Below are 12,369 nucleotides of genomic sequence, written 5' to 3' on the forward strand. Positions count from 1 at the left end.
CCTTTGCCAGGGGCCCACGTGGCTCCTGAGGCAGTGTGAGAGGCAGCACCCCTGGCCGTCCCCAGCTTTCAGTCACCCCCAGCTCCTCAAGGCGAATGCTGCCCAGGTCTGCTGGAAACACAGAGGCAACAGCAGAAGCTGTGCTCCAGCGAGCAGAGACGACGCAGACAGTGTGGGGCAGAGTCCGTGCACGGCACGGCAAAGCCAGCCCAGAGCAGGGGCTCTGGCAGCGCTGGTTCCCTGGTGCCCCGCAGCAGAGCTGACAGAGCCAAGCCTGCAGCGCGGGGCGGGAGGGCAGCCGGGCAGCAGCAGACGTGAATCGATCACCGTGAATCTCGCTCACCTCCTGCTTTGACAGCCCCTCCAGCTTTTCTCCACCGCTCTCTTCCTTTTCCATGCTGCCCCTGGGTAAGAGAGTGAATTATAGTCCCTGGTGGTGGCAGGACAGCCCTCTTGGCTGTGCCAGTCGTCGGCAGGAGGGAGCAGAGAACTGGTGCTCTTGCCATCCCTCCACCTCATACTGGGAAGCCAGCTCCCTCCTGCCTCCCCCCGACCGCTGTGCTCAGATGCACAGTCTGCTTCCTTCCCCCTCCCCGCACAGCTCACCCCACAGCACTGCCCCACTGCTACCATGTCCCCCAGGAGCGAGCCCGACAGCCCCTGCGAGCGCAGCTCCATCCCCTGCCCACCTTTCGGCAGCATCCTGGGCCCCGTCGCTGACGCCCTGCTCCGCAGAGAGCAACTTCTCGTCCGGCATGCCCACCTTCTCGAGAAAGCACAGCGCCGGGTCTGCCCGCATGGCATTGTACCTCTCGTAACCTGCCGACCGCCACAGGCCATCAAAAAGGAGAAAGACAGCACAAAGCCATAAGCCTGAGCCTGGTTCAGGCAAAACTCCTACTCTGTGGGACACAGGTCCCCACCTGGCTCTCCCTCTGTCTGCGCTGCTGTGCGGGCAATTCTCACCCCCAGAAATTCAGAACGCTTTCCCGAAAGCTGCTAATTTCTCTGCAGCCCTTGGCCAGCAGGCAAAAAGAAAGGTGAGCCTTTCCATCCCACCAGGCAGCCTTGCCCGGTAGGCAGCGCAGCGCCTGGAGGGCTGGGTACAGCACCCGCAGCAGGTTGCAGCTGGGAACAAACAGCCTTGTGGCTCCTGGAAGCCGCAGAGGGACTTCGTGACAAGGCTGGGGATGCCGGGAGAGGCTCTGTGCCTTCCTCCTCACCCTCACAGGGCAACTGCAAACTGCTCCTCCTGGCAAACCAGAGGAGTCGGCCATGAGATAAGGCATCACCACCTTGGGCACCGCAGTGCGCCTGCCCCACCACCCGACCAAGCCGGCAGCGCCGCAGCTGCTAGCGCCGGGGGAGAGCTGCCTTGGCCCTGTGTGGCTATGGTGTGTGGCCACCGCTCTGCCCCTTGCACTGACATGACGTAGCATCCAGGTACCAGAGCTCTGGCCAGGTGCTCCACTCAGGTCCCTCTCACACATCAGCACCCACCAGACAAGCTGGGTACACACCGTGCTTGAAGACGCCGATGAGCAGGGATTTATCAGCTTCAGCATTCCACCAGTCCACTGGGATCTCCACATAGTCAATGTCCGGCAGCAGCACGTCCAGCTCCCTGCGGCAGACAAGGTATGAACGCCCCTCTCCCAGCCCCACTAGACAGTGGAGCGCACTGGGCACTGCTGGGCAGGGGCAGGGGGAGACAGGAGCCATCACTCGCTAGCCTGGGGACAGCTAATGAATGCAAGGCTGGCCTGGGGACCTGCCATGGGGGACATGCACGTCTCCCTAGGGTCAGAGAGCTGGACCCTCGGCTCCACCGCAACCCACTGCCTTCCCCATCCTCTTTCTCCAGAGGTGGGGAGGCCACGCAGCCCCTCTCCCCTCCCACCCAAGCAACACCAGAGGACTGGAGATCCTATCTACATCTCTTGGGGGAAACCACTTCAAACCTACCAGCCCCAAAAGCACATCTGGTGGGGCGGGCTGCAACGTCCTCTCCGCACAGACTCGTGCTGATGGAGCTGTGCTGGGGAAGGCAGCAGGCCCTGCTCAAGGAATTTAAGCTCAGCACATCACAGTTCCCTCTGAATTGTGCTCTCACCAAGAGCCGAGTCTCTGCAGGCAGGTCAGGAGCTGGCAAGCTCAGTGGCATCACCAGAGCACGTCAGCCCCCTTGCGGGGGGAAGCGCTGGGAAGGGACTACAGGCCACAGCAACAGGGCATGCTCTGCTCCGAGGTCTGGCCCTGGGAACCGGGCACAGTCTCTGTGGGCTCCCACCTTGGATTAAAGGCCAATTTGTCAGGCAGCACAGGCAGACATTTTCCTGCAGGCTGCAGGGTGTCCCCGAGTGTCCTCACCACCACCCAGGCTGGCACCGCTGCCTCAACAGGGCTGCCATGGTGGCGGTCCCTGCCCAGGCAGAGCTGCCGTCTAAGGATGAAGTTTTGCCTGAGCAAGACCTGGCGATTTGACCACAGGGTCTGACTCGCCCAGAGCCGTGGTGGACCCAGAAGTGGCTGGGCCAGGTGGCAGTGGCAGTGCTCCAGTGCCACCATCACCTCCCCGAGAAGCATTGCAGGGGTTCACCGTAAGGTCCCTACCTGGCAGGGGTCCCCTCGAAGGCTTTGTCCGCGGCCTCCCCCAGCACTTCAGCCTTCAGGTAGTAGAGCATTCGCACCCGCAGCAGAACCCTGTCCGGGGCAGCAGAGAGGAACGCACGCTAGCATGTAGGTGCTCAGATGCCAGCCTAGGGCCTGGCCCAACAGCCCTCGCCAGAGTGTTTGCAGGGAGACACTCCGAGGGTCAGCAAGGCCTGGGAAACCTGCTCAACGCCGTGCTTCCCACACGGGAGGACCCACTTGCTCAAAGTGGGACAGGCACTGGACATGCGCTGTCACGCCGCAGCGCCCAGTGCTGTGACCTGCCGGGGCCTTGCAGCTGGAGGACACGACTCCCATCCAAAAGCGGTCCAGCAGCTGGAGCACGGTGACCCCGCGTGGGCTGCGAGCCCTTCGCAGCTCCCTCCCACCCTCCCCATGCTAAAGGCTCTCAGCCCACGGCATGGGCTCCTGCACTCACTTGTTGCAGTGCTGTTTGAGGTGCTTCTTGTAGCTGTCGTCATGCAGGACGACCTCGGGGTTGCAGGTGGCGAGCCAGTCTGCGTTCTTTATCTCGGGAAGCAGCATCTGGTTCTTTGTCTTCTTTCCCTTCCTGCCTCTGGGCACCGGTGCTGACAAGCCTGTAACAGCAAGTGGCAGCCAGTGAGCACCGCGGGCACTGTGGGCCAGGCTGGGCACCGCTGCGAGACGTTTGTGGTGCAGCGGTGCCCAGGCAGGGCGGCAGAGCCGGGGAGCTAGAGGAGGCTGAGCAAAGCTCCTGGCCGCTGGTTGACGAGCCAGGATGGAAGTGCACAGGGTAAATGCAGAGCACGGGAGGCTCCGTCTCCAAGAAAAACTTGGGGATCACCACAGAAACTGAACTGCTGTGAGTTCTCAATGCAATGCTGAGCCCAAAGCATAACATGGCCCCTTGATGTATAAAAATATCACACGGAAGCACGGAAGAGACCTTGGTCCTGGGCACAGCTCTTAGAGCCTTACCTAGACACCATACAACCAGCTCTGAAGTTCATCCTACGGGGACAACACAGTGATTTGGGACAAGAGTTCAAACAAGAGGCTCCCAAATGATCAAAGACCAGAAGACAATCCTGATGATCTGATCTGTAAGGGTTGTTTCCTATTCCGTGCATCAGGAGGAGGGCTGCGTGGGAACTAGATCACTGCAGGGGATATTTACACTTGGCAAAGACACCAAAAGGAAAAGGAGCGCAGTCCCATCTGGCTGACAAAGATAAAATGACATCCAGTGGCTGAAGCTGAAAATTAAACACATTTTCAACCTTGAAATAAGATGCGAGTTCACAGCAGAATGTGGAAAAAACACCTGGTGGGGTCATTATTGGAGTCTTCTGAGAGGGATGAGCTGCCTCCCTGGGCAGCTGCTTCTGAGACAGGGTCCTGCAGGTGTCCTCTCCTGCCCAGGTGCGCGAAGGGGAAAGAAGTGCCTCTGCAGTCCCATCCCATCCGTCTGGTCTTGAGATACCAGGGAAGAGAGAGCATCACCATGTTCTCAACACCTGCACAGTTTGTAACTCCAGCCCAGGGGGCTGCTGGAGGCCTGCAGCGGGCACCAGGGCTCCTGTCTCCAGCGCTGAATCAGCCCAACGAACTCCGGGCGAATGCCGCTTCCTCAGCAGCTTGGCCTCTTCCAGGATGGAAGGCAGGACGGGGCTGGATCAGTGCAGAGCTCTGAGCTGGGCTGCCTGCATGCTGTGCTCACCCCTTGTAGTACCAGAGTCACAGAATGGAACACAGGGTTGGAAGGGACCTCTGGAGATCATCTAGTCCAACCCCCTGCCACAGCAGGGTCACCCAGAGCAGGTGGCACAGGAATGCGTCCAGGCGGGTTCTGAACGTCTCCAGAAACGGAGACTTCACCACCTCTCTGGGCAGCCTGTGCCAGGGCTCCGCCACCCTCACAGCAAAGAAGTTCCTCCTCATGTTGAGATGGAACTTCCTATGGTCAAGTTTGTGCCCGTTACCCCTTGTCCTGTCGCTGGGCACAGGACAAGAAAAGAAAAGAGCCTGGCCCCATCCTCCTGACACCCCCCTTTCAGTATTTATAAGCGTTGATAAGGTCCCCCCTCAGCCGTCTTTCTTTCACACTGAAGAGACTCAAATCCCTCAGCCTTTCTTCATCAGAGAGGTGTTCCAGTCCCCTCATCATCTTGGTAGCCTTTTGTAGTAGCCCTTTGTAGTCAAGCGGATACTGGATTGAGAAGGAACAGCCCCAGGATGCTCTAGCAAGGGCTGGAGGTTGCTGCTGCTTTCTGCACATCAGGGAGGCCCAGAGCATGTCTCACCTGGTCATCTCTCTGCAAACACGAGTGGCACCTCAGGCTCCTCGGCAAGCCACAGCAGCAGCCACTGCGTGGCTGCTCCATGCTGGAGGGTTCTGCTCTCCTCCAGCTCCTGAGGTGAGGCTGGAGGGTTTCATTGTCCCTCTGCAAGACCACATGGAGGTTTCATAGGTGGGAAAAGCCATTCTGAAGAGATGATGGAGAAGCTCCTGGTTGCTTCCCCCTGCTAAATATCCAATTTTACTGCTGCTCTTGCACTAAAGCATTCCTGAGCCTCCAAAGAAACTGTGGCTTTTTTGTTACTTGGCATTATCTAAATCAAGCCCATTCCTATCAGTCCATTTGTTTCTGACTCTTGCTCTGCTTCCCACAGGGCTTTCAAGTCCAGTCCCACTGCCGCTCCGGGCAGGGCTGTGTGGCAAGAGCAGGAGGCAGCACTGACATTGTCGGAGGTGACCGGAGTAACTTAAGGAAGCCACTGAAGGCCATGCGCTCAGACCTCACACTGTAGAGCCAGTCTGACTTTTCCAGACAGAAGGAAATGTCGAGTTTTAAGCACCAAGTAAGAGCTCTTAATAGTAAGTAAGGGAGCACACTCTTAGGGCTCAGCAACAGCACCACTCCAGAACAGCCTTCCCTCTGCTCCACCATCTCCAAACATGAGCCCCAGGTTTCAGCTGAGCTCCCTGATCCCAAAAGCAGGCTGGAGAGTCCCAGCCCCCTCGCTACTCACCTTGTGGCACAGATCACAAGTGCACAACAAGCAGCACACAGCCGAGAGGCTCTGACCACCCCGAGGGAGGGCCGTGGCCTCCCCCAGCCGGCCCTCCCAGCCCAACTCACCTGCCCTGAAAGCCGCAGGACGCAGGCACTGTGCTGCCAGGTCAGCACAGAGTCCTCTGACACAGAACGGGCAGAGACCACGTGTCCCAGGCCACAACCCTCCAGCTGATCCAAGGAGCCAGCACCAGCTCTGTCTTCATATTGTTAAAGACAAAAGCCACCGTGGCTGCGTGGTGCTGTTTGCACAGTGGGCTCTATTTGCTGTGCTGTTCCAGCCCCAAGGGACGCCTACAGAGAGCAGACGCCGCACTGCGGGCAGGGGGGCGGAATGCGCAGTGTCCCAGTGCCCAGGCAGAGCCAGAGACAGGGGGAGAGCAGGGCTGGGGAAGGCTCTGGGTGGCCCCGGTCTGAAGCTGAGGATACACGGGAAACCTCCACTCAACAGACTGCAGATGCAATCACAAATTGGACATGTGCTGTGATACACGGACCTCGCACACACTGGAAAATAGGCATACAAGTCCTCTGAATAGGGAGGGCACAGCCAAACCTGAGATAAAGGGTCCTGCTAGATGGAGTGAGAGAAGGCAGCATCACCTGGGTAGGATTCTGCATTGCAGAGCTCTTGGGACAACCCCACACTGCATCTCCACCCATCAGGACAGGGACTGCAGACCAGTATGTCTGGGACAAGAACCATGATGAGAGGAGACACAAGCTGGCGACCTGGGGTGAGATGGCTGCGCAGACTGCACCGCCAGCTTCTCCGGCGCAGCTGCAAGTGCTGCTTCTGGTGTCTGAGTTGTTACTGTTAGTGCCAAGACTGCCACCAGGCACAGGGCGGATCCCTGCACAACGATCCACGTCGCGTCCCGCGATGCCCTGAGGAACAGCCAGGCACGTCTACGCTCTGACTGTGATAAGCACCCTCACGCTTATCACACCCGATGTGTGATCGGCTCACGGCCCGGTTGTCTCCCCGCACGGGGGAACCCTGACAGTATTCACAGGCCAGAGAAAATTCAGCAGTGCCCACTTGAGAGTAGGACGGTAGCTCTGCTCCCACCACAAGGCTCTCTCTGCGCCAACCACGGCACTGGGAGCCAGGAAACAGCCTCCCGCACCCAGCCAGCCCCTGTCGCTGGCTCTGAGGGACAGTGTGGAGGTCAGTCCCATGGCAGCCACTTTCTCTGTGCAGAGAGAGTTGCAGTGCTCAAGCGCAACTGCTTACTGGCTGTTTGAATCAGCTCCGCTTTGACTTCTGCAGCCCCGGACTCACAGGCTGGCACAGCAGCGGCGGGTACAGGTGCAATGGCAGAGAGAACACGCAATACCTGAGTGATTCTGCAGAGCCTGGTTCTGGCCATCCTTCGTCGGTGTGATGAGATCCCAGATAAAACTCTTAATCTTCTCATCCCCCTTGTAGTGTTTGACACAATAGACGAGTAAGGCCCGACAAATCATCTCCATGTCCTTCTCATTCAGGTGCCACTTGAAGCGCCCATGGGTCAGGATATCTTTCCAGCGTCCCCAGCTGGAACAACAGGAACACAGAGTAAACACTCCTGCGCAATTAAGAGACCTCACCAGTACCTTTCTCCAGGAACTCGCTCGGAGGACAGCCCTGCCAGCTGCCCTGGATAGGGACGTTCTGCCTTCACACTATGGGAGCAGAGAGGGGGAGAGGTTTGCCCAGGACTGAACAGGGCAGAAGCACGAGCCGGCTCTGGAAGCGCTGACTGCCAGCTCATGCTTTGCCCTGCTAACTCTCCTTCCATCCCAAATGTTCGCTTAGAGCCCAGGTCGCGCCAGGGAGGTCACTGCTGGAAGGAGGGGATATTGCAAGCAGGACGGACAGAAAGTGGCTGGGACAGCCAGTGGCCCATGTGCGCACTGGGGCAGCTGGAGGCTGTGGCTGCACTCTCTGGGAGGGGCCGCACTCTCTGCTCTCTCACCCGAATATGAGCAGGTTCTTCTCCACGCGGAAGCATTCAGCCCGCAGGTACCGCCGCGTCTTCTCGTTGAAGCGCCGGGAGCGTGTGGGTCGCTCATCCGAGTCACTGTCCAGCTCAGAGAACTCCATCAGCTCGTCCTCTTCGAAGGAGTTGTAGTGTTTAGTTTGCTTCCGCACCCGGGGTCTGTCGATGACAAGGCTCTCCTGGAGGGACAGAGGGGAGAACGTGCTTAGGTAGGGGCAGAAACACCTGCCTTCCACCAGGGCGCAGTACGTCCTCTTCTCCACGCTGCCACCCTGCTCTGCTCATGCCTCTGGTTCCCGGCTTGCCAGCCCTGTGGCTAGCCATCACCTTCCCACTGGGATACCCGCCCCAAACTACCTGTGTGCGGCTCTGCCACACACGAGACGATTGCTGGCCAGCACAAAATTCAGCCTGAACAATGGAGGGCTGAAAATCAGGCCCTCTGGGTTCAAACCGCTGACAACCAGCAGCTGATTCAGCTCTGAATCATCCTCCTGGCCCTCCCAGCACTGCCTGCGCCCAGCGAGCGCTCTGCGGGAGGCGGTGTGATTCCTGTGTTGGGGGGAGAGGTGGGCTGGAAGCGGAAAGGCAGCTTCCAAAAAGGTGCAGAAGGGAGCAATATGAAATTACATAGCACATACCTGCCTCCTCTCCTTCCCCCCACCCTGTCGAATGAATCCATGTCATCTAAATCTGCCCGGATTTCAAACACGTAGGACACACATGCACACCCCCCCGTCTCTCCCATTCTCCCTACTGGACCGGTGAGCTCTGCTGAGCTGCAGGGCGTCCCTCTTGCTGCTGTCTAACACTCTCTCGACGGCATTGCTGCCTTACCTGGAATTTTGGCAGGCCCTGGGGCTGCACTGAAGCCGGCTGCCGGGCCCTGCACTCGATGGAGCCAGGAGGAGAGGCCCGGGTTGCAGCCAAGCCCACGAGCTCAGCAGGGCCAGCAGAGATGGGACCCCAATTGTCCGCAGTGTGTACCGCAGAGTCACCAACCCTCCCAGCTCCACCTCAGCAGTCACATAGAGAGCTCCTTTCATGGGCAGAGCCGGCAGGGGCCGCGAACAAAGACACTGTCCTCGGGAGATGCTCCCCAGAGGCATGTGGGGAACCTCCAGCAGCTCGGCTACCAGGCCAGGAGAAGCCAAGCACCGGCTCACTGGAGCTCCAGCTGCCACATTTGCCCACAACTGCTGCTGGGAAAGAGCCAACTGGCCAGTGAGGGCAAAACGCAAGACTCCAAGAGCATTCATTTACAGTCCGCAACCCCCTCACCCAGACATGGTGATGGGTCTGCCAGACCCACTTGGCTTCACTCCTCGTTCCCATCCCTGAAGGCAGGACAGCAGGGCTGCAAACATCAACGGAGGAAGGAGTGGCACAACCCAAACCTACTCCCACTCGCTCCATCTGTCCACGAGAAGCCCTGGGCAGCTCTCTTCATCCCTACTAACATTCAGCTTTTAGAGAGATTTGTTTCTAGAGCAATGCCTGGATATTGAACCCGACCCACACGGTCTTCAAACTCCCGAGGCTTGGGTGAACATGGCTAGTATTCAGTTGGATATGGAAAATATCCACCCAGGAGCAGGAGGGAGTATTTGACACTGTAAGAGCGGGGGAAGTACCGGAGGAGCTGCCCAAGGCAGAGCTCCTCTCACGACACCCCTTGTGCTGCCAGGGCCCACATGACCTCGCTTGCACCCTCCTGCTCAGAGCGGACGAGAAGCTGAGCAAAAGAGAGCATCGGCAGGCACCACGCAGGGCTGCGTCCATCCCCTGAGGCACCGAGCCCCTGGCAGCCCGTCCCCCCAGCCTGCTCTAACCTAGGACAGAGCTCTGAGACCCAAACCAGACCAAACATCCACACACCGCGATGCCACGGTTATGACACTCAACCTCCCTGCAACCTGCCTTGGTTTGTGAGTGCAGCCGAGGTGGGGAAGCGGCACGGCGCCTCACAGCCCTCACAGCATTGGCACGTTCACCAGGGAGAGACATTTCTTCTGCAAAGAGGCGCTGCATTGCAGCCAGCACCCACCGCCCGCTCCAGCCCAGCCAGTACACTGCCCTCGCTACAGTACCACAGCCCAGTGCTCGCTCAGCGAGGGCCCCCAGTTCCAGGGGTGCCCTCATATCCACGAAGCCGGCGAGAGGCTGGGATCTGCGGGTGCCGGTGTGCCTGACACAAGCCTCTTGATCAGCAGTGTCTCAGCACCGTCGTACCACTGCAGCTCCCCAAAATCCTGCCGTGCTGCTGCTGGAACCCACACATGAAATGTTATGAATAAATCCCACCAGAGAAGCGCGGTTATTACGGTTATTACCTTGGTATTAAACAGGACTATGTGATGCACGACCGATTCCAGGGACCCGCCTGCTCTGATGTTACTTGCTCCTCACGTGCCTCAACTAATTGCAAGTCCACTTTGCTTCTAGGTCACTAGATGGCTGGACGTGCTGCTGGGTTGAAGGCTCCCTGAACAGGCCCATGGGTGATGTGGCCCTGCAAAGGGCCTATAGGGCCACTCGGGGAGAGAAGAGGGGGCCCGGGCCAGTGGGAGCAGTTGCATGCAGCACGGCCTCCTCTCTGCCCGCTGTTGGGAGAGCCGGGGTGCGCTGTGAGCTTCACCATGACAAACACCACCTCCTTAGCCATCGAGACCTGAGGTGGTGGAAGCCTGTGGTGAAACGAATGTGTCCAGCACTGCAAGCCCCGGGGCTCAAAGGGCTGTAGTATACAAACTCAGGTCAGCTTGCCAGGCCTCCTCCAGCACTGCCTGGCCAAATGCTCCCCTCTGCCCAGGGTGCCAGGGCTCATGGGTTTGGGCTGGGGAATGGTTGTGTGGAAAGAGCCTTGCTCACCCCAACCCCCAGCCACAGCAAGAGATGGCACTGGGGCCCCTTTGCGCACATGGCAGCTTGCCCCTGGCATGCCTTGGGCTAACGAAGGTCTCTGGGCTTGGTGAGACAGCCATTGAGCTGGGAGATCAGAGCTGGCACCTGGAGGGCAGCATGGGACTGTCCTGGTACTGCTCCATGCCAGATCCCCAGCCCCAGCTGCCCTGGCTGGCAGCCGGAGGCGCTCACGCCTGCCTGTGCTGTGGGAAACTCCGGCACAAGCTCCAGCTCATACACAGTCAGTCACACCAGTCTGCTGGGTTCACAGGCATGCCCTTGCAATGGCTGTTTGATCCTCTCAACAGTTGCCAGCCTCAACTGTCGCCCCTTAAGCAGGCTTAGAAGTAGCTGGGAGCACAGGAGCACCCTCAAATACCAGATGGACACAGGCCTACATGCGGCGAAAGTAATCGCGGCTTTAGCCAGCACTCATGAGTCAGTCTTCCCCGGCAGTAATCCCTGATGCCTAACACCCATCCCTTCACGAGCCCAGTGGAAGCGCACAGCTCCTGCCTGGAGACCACGCCAGGCGGTGTCAGATCAGTTGTGGAGCACGTGGGCCACGAGCTGCATCCTACCTTTTCATTCTTGGCGTCTGTATCGAGCTCTGCTATCTTGGCCCACTTCTGCCAGAAGTTGGGGTCATCTAAGGAAATGTCAGTTCTGTTTCCTGATGCTACGAAGCTGGCCTGGGAGGGAAAGAAGAGGAGTGAACAGGGTGCAACCCACCACTAGATGTGCCTCCCCCCATATAGAGACCCCTAACACATCTGTCTGCAGCGCACAGTCCCACTGCCATGGGGTGTTACGTGCCATGTTGACACATGCCAGAGGGCTCTTTGTTTGCTTAAGGGAGCTGAACCCCTCCGTTCTGCAGTCCTGCCTGACCTGCTGGCAATGGAGCCTGGGCTGTGCCACCCGCAAGAGGAGGAGGGACAGGTGCCCCCAGTGGACACCAGCCACAAGCGTGGCACAGAGCTGGCTCCTCGAGGTCTCTCCTGCCGGCATGTCAGGGCCCCACGGCGTGCACAGCTTCCTGTGGCACAGCAGCACCCAGCTTCGGGCACCGTGCAGGCCAGCAGCCAGGTCCCGCCACCACCCTGGGGGTCTCTCCGCAGAGCCAGGTCTCACAGCGGCAGAAGAGGAAGGCTGGAGACAGAGACGGGCTGCACTGCGGGAGGGCTGTGCTGAAAGTACCCCAACTCCTCACATCACTGGCAGCCCAGGTCTCCACCTGCCTTTCTGCTCAGCAAAGCACCGGGCAGCACCGGTGTCCGGAAGGGCAGGGCAGGTAACAGGCTCCAGATCAAATAAACTAGGCCCATGAGTAGAAGATCAGCCCAGCTCAGGCCTGGATCTCACCCAGGCTTTGAATTCATCCACCCTTCCCAAGGAGAGGTCCGACCCTGCCCACAATAGCTCTCGGCAGAGGGTCTAGCTCCGGGCACGGCCTGCTACCATGGCAAGGAGTCCTCAGCTCATCAGAAGAGCAAACCCTCCACCCTCAGTGCCCAGCTGGGACACAAGAGCAGCTCTGCATCCGTCCACACCCCCAGCTTGGTGACAGCACACCCTGGCACTGCCCAGCACCTGGAGGACAGCCCCTGCTCTGCCTTCTCAGCAGCCTGAGCCAGCTTCAAAGGGAAAGTGGAAGCTGGCAAGCTGAACCCTCCTGGGCAGCCTCACAACACCCACCCAGGCTGGCGGCCCCCTCCTCAATGCTCTGCTGACCACCCGTGAGACAGGAGACCACGCTGCTGCTGTGC

At 59.1% G+C, this 12,369-nt stretch overlaps 1 protein-coding gene across 12 annotated transcripts in view; it reads right to left on the reverse strand.

Annotated features, from left to right (window-relative positions):
- CHD6 (chromodomain helicase DNA binding protein 6) overlaps positions 1–12,369 on the reverse strand; it is a 93,550-nt gene that overhangs the window by 18,275 nt on the left and 62,906 nt on the right. For all 12 annotated transcript variants that reach the window (XM_054218149.1, XM_054218148.1, XM_054218159.1 and 9 more), the window contains 8 exons: positions 11,182–11,292; positions 7,673–7,875; positions 7,052–7,251; positions 3,092–3,251; positions 2,614–2,703; positions 1,521–1,624; positions 690–819; positions 344–404 (listed from right to left, as the gene is read on the reverse strand). In XM_054218149.1, the coding sequence (XP_054074124.1) occupies positions 344–404; positions 690–819; positions 1,521–1,624; positions 2,614–2,703; positions 3,092–3,251; positions 7,052–7,251; positions 7,673–7,875; positions 11,182–11,292 (1,059 nt within the window). The remainder of the gene's footprint in view (positions 1–343; positions 405–689; positions 820–1,520; positions 1,625–2,613; positions 2,704–3,091; positions 3,252–7,051; positions 7,252–7,672; positions 7,876–11,181; positions 11,293–12,369) is intronic.

This window comes from Rissa tridactyla, chromosome 12 (genome assembly GCF_028500815.1).
Source record: "Rissa tridactyla isolate bRisTri1 chromosome 12, bRisTri1.patW.cur.20221130, whole genome shotgun sequence".
NCBI classification, from domain to species: Eukaryota; Metazoa; Chordata; class Aves; order Charadriiformes; family Laridae; genus Rissa; species Rissa tridactyla.